Source organism: Bactrocera dorsalis, chromosome 3 (assembly GCF_023373825.1).
Source record: "Bactrocera dorsalis isolate Fly_Bdor chromosome 3, ASM2337382v1, whole genome shotgun sequence".
Lineage (NCBI taxonomy): Eukaryota > Metazoa > Arthropoda > Insecta > Diptera > Tephritidae > Bactrocera > Bactrocera dorsalis.
The window spans coordinates 62,054,549-62,070,298 of record NC_064305.1 but is presented as its reverse complement, the minus strand read 5'-3'; the positions used below and the strand labels follow the sequence as shown (position 1 = coordinate 62,070,298).

Below are 15,750 nucleotides of genomic sequence, written 5' to 3'. Positions count from 1 at the left end.
AGTCATCCTTCCTTTCATTCTTCAGTGAACTTAGCATTATGACTTGAATTCTTATATATAAAAAAAAAACAAGATATTTGGAAGCGAGCTTTGAAAATTTCATGTGATAATAATAAAGAAATAGAAAACTGTAAGGAAAAAAAGTAATTTTTTTAACCCACCCTATTGCATAAATACATATACAAGTACAATAGACATATGAGTTTTCATCATTCATATATTCTACATAAATATATGCTTGCTTTGTAGATATTTCTGTACACTTCACAACTTTTGCAATTATTCCCCCATCAACCTTTGTAGCCATGCGGATGTGGTGCACCTTAATTTCCCCCCATCAAAGCCAAGTCAACTCGAGCTACTTGTGTGTTAATTATACTTAACAATCGCAATGATAGCCGCCACTTATTGGCATTGCACTTTATGACTATGGAGGATGAATGTAGGGAATACAGAAGAAGCAAGTAACAGGAAAAAAATAAATAAAAAATAAAGCTCGCAAGGTACACAAAGCAAAAATCAGCTGACAAGCATTACTAGCTTTAGCTGAGTGTTTGCTCACTGACAGACAGCACAAAATGTCTACGACGTTTTTTTTGTATTTGTTTCGTTATGTATACTTGAGTGGTTATTGCGTCCCTATTAGCTTGGACTTTTATAGCAGGCAAATGTAAAGTAAATTAACTTAGAGAATTTATATTAATCGGTTCATAACAAAAGGTTTTTATATTTTTATATATGTACATACATATATATACATACTTATATTTTAATATATGTTTGTTTCATTATGAGTGTTTCATAACCAATATACAATGTACATATATCCATTTTAAAACTCAAATTTGGTTTTAATGTGAGTGGTTTCTATTATATCACTTTTCATTCGCCTGTAGACTTATAAAATGTGATGTTACGTTATTTTGCATTTTTGGTGACGATATACCTTTTAAAAATATATTTTCACTTCGTATTGTTAGTTGATTTGTCTTGAAGCTAAGGCATTAGATAAATGACATACATATAACTTCTTCCAATACTTAAATTATTCATCCAATGCGCATGTAAAAATATTCTACTGCTTGTCTCCATATTAATTTACATCAAAATATTTGGGCATACACATAAAGAGATACAAAAGTAAGCATGTGCATTGTCTTATGCATGTATCTCCGTAAATAGAAAAGTATATTTCATTTCAGCTTGTCCATTGCACGTGTTTTATAAAGTTGCCCCAACATAAAAGTTTCCACATCTCAACGAAAATACAAGTTTTTGGTGGCCCCCTGCGCTGCTGCACCATTTATACAACAAATAGACGCACATGTACCTTTATTTACATTGTATGTATCTCCATATATACATGTTATTACATAGACATGTTAACCCAGCTGTGCTCAGGTTTCTCCACCGCAGTTTGGTTTTCTAGCTATTACTTACCCCAGTTTCTCTCTCTCTCTGTCTTTTTGCTTTACAGCGCACAGCTGATTTTCACTCTCAGTTTATGAGGCCAGTATTGACATAACAAAAGCTACAATTTTCATAAAGGGCAAAGTAGTAAATATGTAATTTAGTATATATATGTGTATATGTATGTGTGTACTGTAAAAACAAAATTTTGTAGAGAAAAGATAATTAGAGGAAAACAATAAAATTTCTTACCGAAAACCGTGCCCTAACTAAAATCGGAAACAATAGCTATAAAAAGCAGCTCTTTAGACACGCTCCTCGTTGCCTTTAAAATAAAAATACAGTGGCGGACAAAAGTCTACATACACTCCCTATTTCCATTGATATGAGAGTACAAAAAGTTTTTAGAAAAATGTGTTGATACAGTTTTATTCTAATATTTATTATAATAACAATTAACTAAAAAAATTCATTATTTAACATAAAACAACAAATTTATGGAAGAAAAACTCAAAAATTGCTTTGACAAAAGTCTACATACAGTTCAAATCTCCTACTTTGTACATTGTAATATTAACAGTAAGGTAACGTTAGCCTTTTTATTTTACTTCAATATGTTTATTGTTTGATATTTATTGAATTTAGTTGTGGTTTAAACATTTCAATAGCTATAATGGCTCCGCGAAATGAAATATCAATTGATGTAAGAAATTTGGTGATAAAAGAAAGAAAAAAAAAATCATATGGTGAAATTTCTAAAATTTTTAACTTGAGTCGAGCAACAGTACAGACAATTCTAAAAAACTTTAAAAATAATGGTTCCAACGAAAATAAACCGCGCAGTGGACGCCCAAAAAAACAATCTCGTAGAGACGTCAGCCTGATTCCCAACGAGGTAGACCAAAATCCAAAAGTAAATGCTCCAAATATAGCCGAACGCATAGTAAGTACATCACAAATGAGTATCCAACCAAAAACAATAAAAAAAAACTCTAAACGATAACGGATTCCACAGTGGAACACCACGGAAGAAACCTTTTATTTCTGAAAAAACCGGAAACTTCGTTTAAAGTACGCTAAAAAACACAAATAAAAGGAAATGGATTTTTGGAAAAAAGTTTCATTTACAGATGATTCTAAATTCACCCTTTTTGGTAGTGATGAAAGGGCTAAAATTTGAAGGAAAACTAACGCCACGCATGAACCGAAGAACGTAGTATAAATTGTGAAGCTCGGTGGCGGCAGCGTAATGGTTTGGGGAGCTGTTGCGGCCTCTGGAGTTAGAAATTCGGACTTTATCGAAGGTGAAATGGACGGTTATAAGAATAAGTCTTTGTTGGAACATAATTTGAAGCCTTTGGTGGATAATTTAGGGCTCGGTTCCAGTTGGATATTTCAACAAGATAACGATCCGATGCATGCGGCGCAAATTGTTAAGGACTGGTTGCTTTATTATACTCCAAGTCCATTAAATACACCACCTCAAAGTCCAAATATGAATATTATTGAACATGTCTGGGAGATTTTGGAGCGTAGAATTAGAAAGCACCAAGTTTCTAGCTCTGCCATACTCTAAGAGCGCATATTGGGACCTTGGAACAGTATTACATCTGCAGCGTTGACAAATTTAGCAGAATCAATGCCACGGCGTCTTCAAGCAGTTATAGATGCCCATGGGGACCCAACTAAATACCAAAACGTCTTAATAACTAGCATTTTATAAAGTTTTTCGCACTGAATTAAGATATTTTTGTACTGTATGTAGACTTTTGTCAACACAATATTTGAGTTTTTATTCCATAAATTTGTAGTTTTATATTAATTAACGGATTTTTTAAGTTTGTTGTTATTAGAAAGAAGATTAGAATAAAACTGTATCAACACATTTTTCTAAAAAGTTTTTGTACTCTCACATCGAAGAAAACAGGGGGTGTATGTAGACTTTTGTCCGCCACTGTATATACAAACACAAAGAAAGCATAGTTCACTTTTCACTTGTGTGTTATATTTTAACTCTTCCATTTTATATAAAATATTTAATTCCACTCGTTTTCCACAAAATTATTAATTTTCAGCAAAACTCTCACACTGGCTGGCAACTTTGCCTGTAATTTAGCAAGCAACTCTCAACATTTCTCAATTAACTTTGTCAATTCGCAAGCGCGCTCACGCTCACCCCATTTGTATTTGCTACGCTCTACATTTCACTCTCTCTCTCTCTTTCAGCCTCTCACAAAGAGTGCGCTCATTCAAAGTCAATCAGATGTTTATTTTGTCTTTACCTTGCCTTGTTTTGTTTGTTTGTATTTGCATTCGTGCGCAAGCCTTAAGGCATGTGTTGCTGATAACGTTACTCAAACCTGATTAAATGCTGTTGTCACAGTTGCTCTCATTTTTTGTGTTTACCTTTTACTTTTTGTTTTGCTTTTGCTTTTATTAAGTGTTAATTTATTTGTTATTATTTTTGTTTTTGCTTTGTATACTTTGATAGCAGTATACAGGTCAAGATACTAGGAAAAATGCTAAAAAAAAAAGAGAACGCAACAATAACACGAACTATAAAAATTGTGTTACATACTTGTTTATGTGTTGACATGGTGACTGTAAACAAATGTTGTGGATGTTGCTGGCGCTGTTTAAATATTCACATTTGAAGCAACAATGTTGCTGGCTTTTGGTTTATGTTGCTAAAGTGAGTTGTTAAGTAACATTGTTGTAACATTTTGATCTTAGTTGGCATAATTATGTTATTAAAAATTAATATTTTTAAATATGGAACGTATTTCCAAAAATTGTTAGAAAAACATATATGTATGTATATGTTTAATTTTTTGTATTTATATAGCAACAATAAATATTTTTGTATAATTAATCTCAACTTGTCACACATTGAATTTTATTGCTCTTTATTATACATACATATGTATATTTAATTTGTTGATTTATTAAAAGCCAGTTGATTTATTTGATACGAGAGCGCATTGACCTTTGTACTGCTTGTGTTATAGTCCGTAAGCAGTGTATCTTGTCTTTATTACTTAAGCTGCTCAATTACAGACTTTTGTTGATTAATTGACATGTTCTTACATAAGTACATACATATGTATATGTATGTACATATGAAGTGCGAGCAGTTGTGGCATTTAATAAATCTATTCATAAATACTTAAACAAGTGTGATTTGGTTAAGTCGTGACTTTTTCAGTTTCCGCCTAGCAGCTCTAAATGCAACACTGTTACTGTTGCGCCCTCATAAATGGCTTTTATGAAATTTTAAGGAGCTATTACAGTCTAGAGGCCTATATTTCCAGCGTTTTATAGCAATTGATATAAAAAAAAGCATTTGGTATTTTTATTATCCAAAAGGTAGTGTCGAGAAAACACGCTTAAGGTTTTAAGTTAAGACTTAACCGGTTCAGTTTGAATTTTGAAAAATCCTTTAAAGTCCTTTATATTTTTGAATTTCTAAACTATCCAATTATGAAAAAAATCGATTTGTTTTTTTGGACTATAATATTAATTTAAGCAAAATAAAGGAAAATATGGCGCCGTCTTGTTGAAACCAAATGTCACCAAGATCACTTTAATATCAGGCATCAAATAGTCAGTTAACATGGCGCGATAGCGGTCATCATTGATGGTAACATTCTCAACGGCATCATTTTTGAAGAAATATGGACCACCGGCCCACAAACCATACCAAACCATTGTTTTTTTTCTGGATGAAATGGTAGCTTCTGCTTCTCTCTTCAGGTTGCTCTTCGCCCCAAATGCGTCGATTTTGTTTGCTTACATACCCATTGGGCTAGAAATGGGCCTCATCGCTGAGCAAAATTTGGCTTGGAAATGGTCGGATATTCTTGGAACTTTTCAAGACGCCATAAAGGGAAGTGATGTCGCTTGAGAAGGTCGAGCGGATTTAGTTCTTGCACAAGCTGTATTTTGTACAGTAATGCTTAGTTTGATCCATTTCCCGAAAAGAAGAAAATTCCAATTTCAAAAAAAAAAACCTTCAAAAATTATTAATATCTCGTTAAAAATGATAAAACAGCAACATATCACTTGCCAGAAATCACACATTTCATTCGAAATAAATTTCGACTTTTCTTTGCATGTGTGTAAACTTGTGTAAGATTACCTTCATTCGTTTCCTTATTTACCTTTTCAAGTCATAAACGCCTGCATTGTTTGTGTTTCTTAAACTTCCTTGAATAAATGTATGTACAACATGCATCTGGGGCATGCTGCTCTGAATACAGAAATGCATGAAAATATTTTCATATATATACATATATACCTTATATCTATTTGCGTACTTTCACTGTCTTTCGCTTAATGTTTATGTATCCGAAATTCCAGGCAATTTTGCGAAAATCAATATTTCGCCATCGCTCAGTCTGCTTTCATGCCAAGCGAATTGGGTCAGCCCCCCTCGGAAATAAGTGGCATGCAGCCATGAATACACAATCATAAATATCTTCTAATGTGCTTGCATATATCTGTCCATATATAGTTTTGTGCACATATTCAAAGTTTATTGTGCAACTCGTTGTTGCAACTAGAGCACTAGGTCACCCACATATTTGACTGCAACAACAAGAATAAATTATGAATATCGTATTTTTAGATACACATAACTTGACCTGTTGAAATATTGCATAATATACAATATTTATACATATGGACTATATATACATATGTATGTATATATTTACATGACCTGAAGTATGTATGTATATAGCAAAGTTTTATCTTTTTTAACAGCTATTCAATTTATTTTTGCCTACAATATTTAAATAAATATTGGAAATATGGACAAATGCTATTTTTTAATAGATTGCAACAGCTCATCCAAACTGCAGCCTGTACTCTTTTTCTAATGATTTTTTTCTTCGATCGTTCAATATATCCTCATATTTCTATGACCACGAGTCTTTTTATCTCTCAACGTTCACTTGTTCAACAAATTATTAGTAAGACACATTACAATGATTTTGAAGTATTTTTCTCTAACTGCGCGAATAAATACTAGCGACTTCTCATAACCACACAAAAATTCAACCAGCGATGTTAAATCGCACGACAGAGGCCCACGACCAAAAAGTTTTCTTCAATAAATTGATTTCTTCGTTGATTGTATGACATGTAGCGCCGGCTAGTTGGCATCAAAGGTCGTCCCCATCAATATTCTCTAATTAAGGCACGAAATCTATAGCGTTCACTGTACGATTTTGATCGGCATCATTTTTGAAGAAATGTGAATTAATGTTTCCCTCTGCCTGTAAAGCGCACCAAACAGTGACTTTTCCAATATGTAATGTTGACTCCACAATGGCTTGTGGACTATCATCACTTCAAATGCGACAATTTTTATTAACGTAACCATTCGTCCAAAACTAAGCTTTAATTCTTGCATATTCAGCTTCAATCTTGACATTTCATAAATCAATAAAGCAAAGTCCATCCGCACAATCATTGCACAAAATGGCAGATGGACTCATTTGGGCCTTCTGCGATAATCTGCTCCACAGCAATAATAGAGCTTTCGGTGTTCACTGAATGCTATCTCTCAGAATGCGCATTGTCCAATAGAGTAAACGTGGTGTGAAACCGATTATCATCATCGATGGAACCTTGTATACGATGTTGAGGAGGCTTACCTCACGGTAGTTAGCGTAGATTGTGGGGTCTCTCTTTTTGTGGATTAGGCAGAGCACACTTTAATTCCAATCGTCGGGCATGCTTGAGGTCGGAATCTAGGTTGACAAAATCTTTAAATATTTTCGAGGGTTCAAAAAAGGATTAAGAATTAGCTTTAGTATAAACTTCTAATATTTAAAGAGGAAAATATCCACGAAAAACTTGACAAATAAATATAAATAATATTTTACGTGCAAATAAGTCTGGACTTGGGCCTACTTTTATTATGTGCGCATAATTACTTTCAATCAAACGTCGTCCATCAAGAGTAACAATTTAGATCAACACATTGTTGCCGTGCGGTCGCCATTGTGCGCCAATGTTGACCCACTTACGAGTATGCTGTGCCATTTAAGTTTTCAGTTCGTTAGTTAACTATGAATTGACCTGATTTTCTGGCGTTACACGAACAAATAGTATGTGCACTGATTTATGTAGGTCTGCATATGTTGCTTACACATCCGTATCCGTATCTGTGTCCGCATCCGTATCCTTCGGCCTCCAAAACTGGTGTAACGATGTATGTGTGTGTGTATGTAGGAAACGTAAGCCTTCATATTGCGGAAATTGCAACGCATGTTGTTTATTGTTGTTGTTACATATTGCCATTTTCCTATTGTTGTCATGGCCTCGTTATAGTTTGCTATTCAATATATATGTACATATGTATATGTATATGGATGTATATAAATCGGGTTGAAATCAGTGAAAGTGATAAAGGCATAGCAACTACAACAACAATAAGCAGAGTTGCACTAGTGTTCTACTTTTTTTTTGGTTTTGTTGTTGCAAGACAGCCTCCCACCCTTTTGACACGACAACAGGGGTGGTATGTGCATGAAAGTAGAGCAAATAATGCATTTGTATGTATGTGAGCACTTACAATTTGTGTGTGTGTGGACATATGTATGTATGTTTGTATATGTATTTCTTTTCCAACTCAGCAAAATCCTTGTACTTGACAAAATGCGCTCTGTGATTGCCTGCAGAGGCTTTCACGCGCCCACAGCATGACACCGTTGCAAGCACAGTTACACAGATACATTTATAGACATACATATGAATGTACATACATATGTGTTCCTATGTGGGTCTCAACATATTTGGCAACTGTTGCTATGCCACAGATCTCGTTATGCATGGCTCTACATAGTATGTATATATTGATACATATGTGCATCTAGATACTTCTATACATATATATTTATGTACACATTTGTACTCGCATGCCTTTGAATTTGCATTATATGCAGTTGGACCCTGACCCAGTTTATGCTTGAACATCAAATCACTACAACTACCATATATGATACTCGTATATGCCTCTATATGCGTCCACACACCTATGCTTACATACTTATGTATATATTTACAGTTATATTTACAGCTTTCCATGCGTTTTTAAGTTATCCACTTTAATTTGCATCTGCGAGGTCACTTACGAAAAAATTACGCTCATTTTCACCTCCGCGCCCAGTCAACCCATCAGCTTATGAAGACACTCAAATAACAACAACTCAAATATAACACGTTGATAGGTACTTGTCAATTATAAAATATATCTTTTCTGTTGCTTTTCAAAAGCTGAATTATCGCTGATGGAGGAACACAAAAGCAAGCAAAGTTTCCAATTTATAAAATTCTCGACGCTAATTGAGATTTTAGGTTATGATGCACTCATATCATATCAAATAAAAGTAAAATATACATACATACATGAAATATTTTGAGACAATTACATCATTAAACACGTTTCCATATTCTACCTATGGGGATAGCATGTAATTTTCCAAAATTGATAACTAAAGGGTGATGCATTTCGAGGTTCCCTACTTAAAAAACGATACCTCTTTGCTAATTATCGAATAATTCGATAAGCATTTATCGGATTTACTGCGGAGATAAGAATATTTCTAAGATATTATCTTCTTCTTTATTGGGAAGACATCGCTTTTGCAGTTATAGCCGAGTTTATAACAGCGAGCCAGGTCTTTTCCACCTAATCTTTCCAACAAAGTGGAGATTTTCCTCTTCTTCCTCTTCCCCCGGTGGGTACTGCATCGAATACTCTCAGAGATTGAGTGTTTTCATCCATTCGGACAACATGACCTAGCCGGCGGATTCGTTATTTGTCGTTGCCAATGCGCAAAGGAATGCGAAAGATTTAACCGTAGAAACTTTCACTCGAAAACTCGTAACGCCGACCCATCAGATGTTGTCGTCGTTCATGCCTTTGCACCATATAGCAGGACGGGGATGATGAGTGACTTGTAGAGTTTGGTCTTTGCTCGTCGAGAGGGAACTTTACTTCTCAGTTACGTACTCAGTCCGAAGTAGCACCTGTTGGCAAGAGTTATTCTGCGTTGGATTGTGAGGCTGACGTTGTAGTTTTTGTTAATGCTGGTTCCAAGATACACGAAATTATCTTTCACTTCGAAGTTATGACTGCCAACAATGACGTGGGAGTCTAGTCGACGCGGTTGTAGACACCAATGATGTCAATATCATCGTTGTAGGCCAGCAACTGTACACTCTTACAGAAGATTTTATCTTCTCTATTTAGTAGTTGAAGTAGTTCTCTAAGAGTCCAGCTGTTACGTCGTGCTATGACATGTTTTCTAGAGCTGGAACCTTGTGCCAATCGATAGTATTGAGCGTAAGACTGAATCGTTGAATGCTAATTCAGCTTAAAGCTGTCGCTGTCGCTGGCAATAGCAAATAATTGATATGTTCTCCAATGCTAGCTAATACTTTACTTATTTTAAAATTTAATTTTCAACATTCAATAATGGAGTAATATCTTCTTTCATTGCAGTTCAATTCAATCAGCCAAAATGATACCAACCACAGTCAGTAGTTCCACATCCACCGCAACGGTTAGCGGTACCACCGGCAATAACCACAGTACAAGTAATAACAATGGACAGTTGAACATGTTGTTGTCAACGACGCCAATCGCCAATTCGGTGTCGTCCACTGCCACCTCACCAGCTTCTGCCCAAACGCCATCGGTTTTATTAGGACTAGCCTCTTTAATATTGGAGGGACGCGCTTTAGCCGACGATGAATATCAACCACAAATGATGCGTACCACTGCCGGCACAGTCAGTGATACCAGCGGCCTTAGTGGGAGTGGGCATGGCGGAGGCATTGGTAGTGGTGGTAGCGGCAGTAGTGTCGGCAGTAACTTACACAATTACAACACCAACAGTCTGCTTGCGAACACTTCGTACGGGATTAGTGGGAGTGGCACTGCTATCGGCAGTGGACGTCAGTCGCCTACATCTCGCCCATCAACATCTCGTGCTGCCGCCGGCTTTGGTGGTGGTGTTGGCAGTGGACATGTGATCAATATAACAACGAATCCGTATGCCTTTAACAATAGTGGTGTGAGCGCTGCAAATGCACGCGACTCGTCGCCACTCTACATTGACCCGTACAGCGCAAACAGTTCGGGATCTGCGTCCTCAACGGCGGAAAGTACACATCAACGTTGGACACAGAAATTGTGCCAACTGCGACAGGTCTCGCCGGCAGCCAACCTCAGTACGACCTACGAACAGCCCGTAGCGGTGGAGGCACGTGAACCCGAGCTAGTCGCGCTTGCTATCAATGAATCCGGTGCTAATGATCGCGGTGAATTCGAGATCGTACGTCGCAGTTTACTTAATCGCACAAATTTGAATGCAATGAGCAGTGCAGCTGCGTCGACAGCAGTCGCGGGCAGCAGTGCCGGTGCGGGCAGTGCCAGCTCTTCACCGGGTTCAGGTTCTGAGAATTTTTTGCTCTCGCTGCAATCGTTGGCGACCACCTGCCTGCGCAGTGGCAGCCCATCAATAGAGCCGAATCATGGTGGTATGAGCGCGAACAGTTCGACTGGTACGACGAGTGGTTTTCGTTTTGCGACGCTCTCCTCACCACCGCCACCACAGTCAATGTATAATTACCGTGCCACCACACCAACCGCCTCAGCGTCAGCCACAGCGCATCGTTTTCACGACCAACCCGGCTCGGGTAGCAGTTGCGGCAGTGGTGTGCAGTCGCCACGCCCACATTGGTCTGCAGTCACCGATAACTTGAATACAAAAGAGCGTTATATGCGGCATGCGTCGGCAACACATTTCGGCTCGGGACGTATACCAATACCAGGCACAGCTGTGAATACAACAACAGCTTCGGTGGCAATGACTGCTGCAACAACAATAAATCACACAACGAAAGTGAAGCCGACGACGGCTGCGGCGACAACAGCGTCCAAGCACCCGCAACAGGGACCGCACTGTGATCAATTCCTCAGAAAGATGGGCCTGGCGAAAGGAGAGGCCGCTGAAGCTGAGGATCATTTCTGTGATATGTCATACGTAAATATAACTGTAAGTGGGAGGAAATAGCTTAATATCAAAAATTTTTTTAAAATAATTTGTATGATTTTTAGTGCTCCCGCTGGCGAGCGTACTGCCATAGAATGGAGGCGATTATCGCACGTGGCGAACCGGTTTGCATAGAGGTTTTCTTAGGACCGGTGAACCATAAAATGCTGCTCGAACAATGGATCATAACCCAAAAAGAAAAGTAAGTAATCAAAGAATCGTTCGATTAATCTTCTATGCTGCTTCTTTATAAAAAACTACATGCCTACCTGCCTTAGCATGCCTAGCTGAGCCGATTTAGCCATGTCCATCTGTCTATATACTGCAAACTAGTCCTTTAATTTTTGTGATATCGATATGAAATTGTTCAGGTCGGACCACTATAGCATATACATAGCTGCCATACAAACTGATCGATCAAAATCAAGTCCTTCTATGGAAATATTTTTATTTGAAAAAATATCTTCCCAAAATTTGACATGGACTATTGTCTAAGTTAACGGTACAATATCCGAAGATCGGATCAGACCGGACCACTATAGTATATAATTGCTACACAAACTTTGTATTAATGGGATTTTATTTATTAATTAACCTCAAAATTATTGAAAATACTATCAAGCTTTCGAACCTTTTCAAATAAACAATTTTGTAACAATCTATAACCTTTGCATATGTAATACATATGTATGTATATATGTATATTTGACCAGAGCACACCGATATACTCTTTACTGTAATTATTTTCTTTTTACTCCCCTCAACTAGAGTTCCACCGCCCACCATGACGCTACCGTCACTCTGCAGTGCAATACGCAGCCAATTGTATTTTTCCCAAATCAGTGCCTGGTGTGATCTGATCAAAAAATCGGATAAAACTATATATGACACGGGTCGTGTAATATTTCACACACCGACAGGAGCTGCCGGTGATCTGGCCACACCAGTGGGCAGCACCACTGGCGGTAACAACAGCACACCGGGCACATCGCCGAATTCACATACGCTTAATAATCAGCTCAATAATGCGCTGGCGGTGAATCGACGACCGCGCCTTAATATATTCTACCGCATCAAGTCATTTGACTCCACTGCCTGCTTTAATTCAAAACCGAATGTACACAATTTTCCGAATGTCAATATTTCGGAGAATTGTAGCATATCGGTTTGTCTCAAAAGTCTTCCACGCATCAACGGCGGCATACCGAAAATCGGTACACTTATGTTATCCACACCGGGCACAGCAACAACAACAATGTCAACGCCAACAACAACGATAACATCCACAACCGTAGCAGCAGCAACAACAATGCCAGCAACGTCAACAACCAAAGCGACAACAACTAAAACTAAAACGACAAAAGCAACAGCGCCAACAACAACAACCGCACTAGGAGGTGGTGACATGTCCAATTCCACACCACGTATGGCAGCTATTGCCGAGGCACCGCAATGGCTCTCAACACCCAACGGCAGCGCCAATATCAATAGAAGTGATGCAAACTCATTTCGCAACGGCAACAGTTGTGTTGGTGTAAAGTCACAGGATACGCCACGTAGCAGCCGTACGAGTTGTTGTGGCAGTGCCACCACCGCCACGGTTGCTGCGCCGACTTCGACATCGAGCTCTGCCAGTATAAATTTACATTCAAACAGCAGCTCGACCAATTCAATGACAGGCTCGGCCGCCGACTCGAACGGTGCCAGCTGTAACAGTGGCAGCTCGAAGCCCCGACCCGACTGCGGTGACACACAGGTCAGCAGCATGCCATGCAGCCGCGCCAACTGTGCGCCAAAGCACAAATGTGTATTTTTCATCGATGAAGATGAGCTACTGCCTGTCGACGAAGCTGACGGTGAGGCATACGGCGATGAGGATGATAACCCTAGCGATACAGCGAATAGCACTGGCGATAGCTTAACTCATGCAAGCGCTTTCTGCACCGGTGCTAATATGTCACATCGTGAAAAGCAGCTGATGAAGTACCGCAAGCGCATGCTAAAACGCGACAAGAAACATCATCAACACCATCCACGCAAGGCGCAAACGATAAACACGGATGCAACATGCGAACTGGATGCCACCAATGAGCTTGAGCGTGCGCAGAAAGCGCGTGAAGAGGCGAACTGCTGCCAACCGATGGAGGAGGGTGATGAAGATGATGTCACGAGTCATGGCAGTGATACAATGACAACGTTATTAACGCGCACCAGCACGCGCATCGAAATGATCTCAACGGGCACACAGACACCTATGAGTTGTTGTCGTCAATGCGGCTGCGAGAAGACGCTCGTTTGTATGCGTTGCTCGAGTGGCGGCGTCATGCGCGGCGAACAAGCCATAGATGAACCCACCGAACAGGATGTAGACGATATGGACGACTCAACAGCGTCAAGCATTAGTAGCAACGAAATCATACATACACCACGCAACAAAGCCGAACTGCTATTGCAAGCCATACAGCGCACGCCCAAAGTGGCCGCAGCCAAGCACAAGAAGGAGCAGCCCCGCAAACTGTGCGGTGGCAAGACGCAAAATAACAATCACCTCAGTGGTGATGTGGGTGGTAAGAGCAGTGGCAGCAGCTTGCATGAGAATACACTGGCGGGTTGTCAAGTTTGTAAGCGCCAGAAGACACAGCATAACTTTGGCAATAGCAATAGTGAAGAAGCAACGACCACAACTAGTGCACATTTAGCTGATGAGGCTGACAATGACGATATTGGTGATGACACCGACGATGATGGTGGGAAGAAGCGCGAGGTTATTCAATTCGTTGCGGAGGGCGCCGACGGAAGTCAACTGCCGGCGACGCCACTAACAGCGCTGCCAACACGCACACACGTCATGGAGGAAGTATGTATACAAGCTTTATTTTTTCATTTGAATATCTGTATGTATATTAATAACTGTTATATGCGCGTTTTGCAGGAATCGTTTATGTCGTCCACCAAACTCACACCACAAATCGACCGCTGCACACTTTCCAACGCCACAAACTCTTCGCGTTATCCGCTATTGACGAGAAGCGATCGCGCCGGTGGTGATCAGCAAGTCGACGGCTGCGATCGCAGTGAGAACCGCACGCCACCGATCATTACCACATTAATGGATGACGAACGCTTCGACGAATCACAGTTTAAAACACCCACTACAACTACGAGTGGCGGCGTTAATTACGACAATTCACCGCAGCTACAAACGCAACAACACCAGCAGGGCGTACACAAGGCATTCCAGCACAAGCAGACGCCTAAACCCAACTTATTACAATTGCATTGCAATTATCACGGCGATGTGAGTGCTGGTGGCAATCAGGCGGTTGGTGCGGCAGGCGATGGTTTTGCTGTCATGCGTGCCAACAACAACGAATTGCCTACAGCACTCAAACCGCACAAGCAGCCGCAACAACATGGCGCTCACAATGCGTTGCTGCTGCGTAAGGGGCTACCCAAAGTGAACCTCACACCAATATTTTGCAATCCCATGCCATCGCCCACAGGTGTTAGCATCACGAGCAGCCAGTCGTCGCCCATACCCATACATGGTGGTACTACAAATGAGATTACATTTTGCTTTGAGCCGACAGCGCTGAATCGCAGCGGCAATCATTTGCAGCTACATCATCAGCTTATGCATTCCAGCAGCGGTAACGTTTGTGCCTCACCACTCACCACCGAAGTCAATAATATACCTGTACAAAAGTCATACTCGGCACCCACGCTACCCAATTCGCCATCACTATCGCCGCGTTTCGCCAAACAGGCGGCCATCTATAAGCGTCGCTCACGTCATTTATCCGATCGCTCCGATCGTTCGTCACTCGGCTCAGATGAACAATTCTCCGACGAGGATTTGGAAAGTGCTGGCATGTATAGTCCAGCCACATCGCCGCTGAAACAGAGTGCACGCGTCGCTGCGGCTTTCGGTCGCCAACCGTTGCTCGGCAATCTGGAAGAGTCGCTGTTGCAAAAGCGTCTAGTGCCCAAGGTGGAAGTGATGGGTTTTACGGTGTTGTTAGGTGCATCGGGTGGCTTCTGTCCCACACAGCTGACAATACCGGCCGCTTCATACTTCTATGAACTGCGTGGCGAGTCGCTGAGTACGCCTTATGTGGTGAGTTGTTGAGTTGGGGCGAAATGGGGTATTTGACAATGCAGACAGGCAGGGAAGGAAGGGAAATCAAAATTCGTAAAGTAGATAAATATGATTTTTGTTGATATTTTTATTTGGCATTTGGCTATATTTAAAGAAATATTAAAATTGCTG

General features: G+C 39.8%; 1 protein-coding gene across 4 annotated transcripts in view; it reads left to right on the top strand.

The window, feature by feature from the left end:
• The window catches only part of LOC105224622 (platelet binding protein GspB), a 174,879-nt gene that overhangs the window by 157,356 nt on the left and 1,773 nt on the right, over positions 1-15,750 (top strand). For 3 of the 4 annotated variants that reach the window (XM_049453973.1, XM_049453974.1, XM_049453972.1), the window contains 4 exons: positions 9,926-11,483; positions 11,546-11,682; positions 12,249-14,337; positions 14,413-15,597. In XM_049453973.1, coding sequence (XP_049309930.1) covers positions 9,945-11,483; positions 11,546-11,682; positions 12,249-14,337; positions 14,413-15,597 — 4,950 coding nt within the window. In that variant the 5' untranslated portion in view covers positions 9,926-9,944. Of the gene's footprint in view, positions 1-9,925; positions 11,484-11,545; positions 11,683-12,248; positions 14,338-14,412; positions 15,678-15,750 lie in introns of all 4 variants that reach the window. The other variant, XR_007422437.1, reaches the window with a different exon arrangement.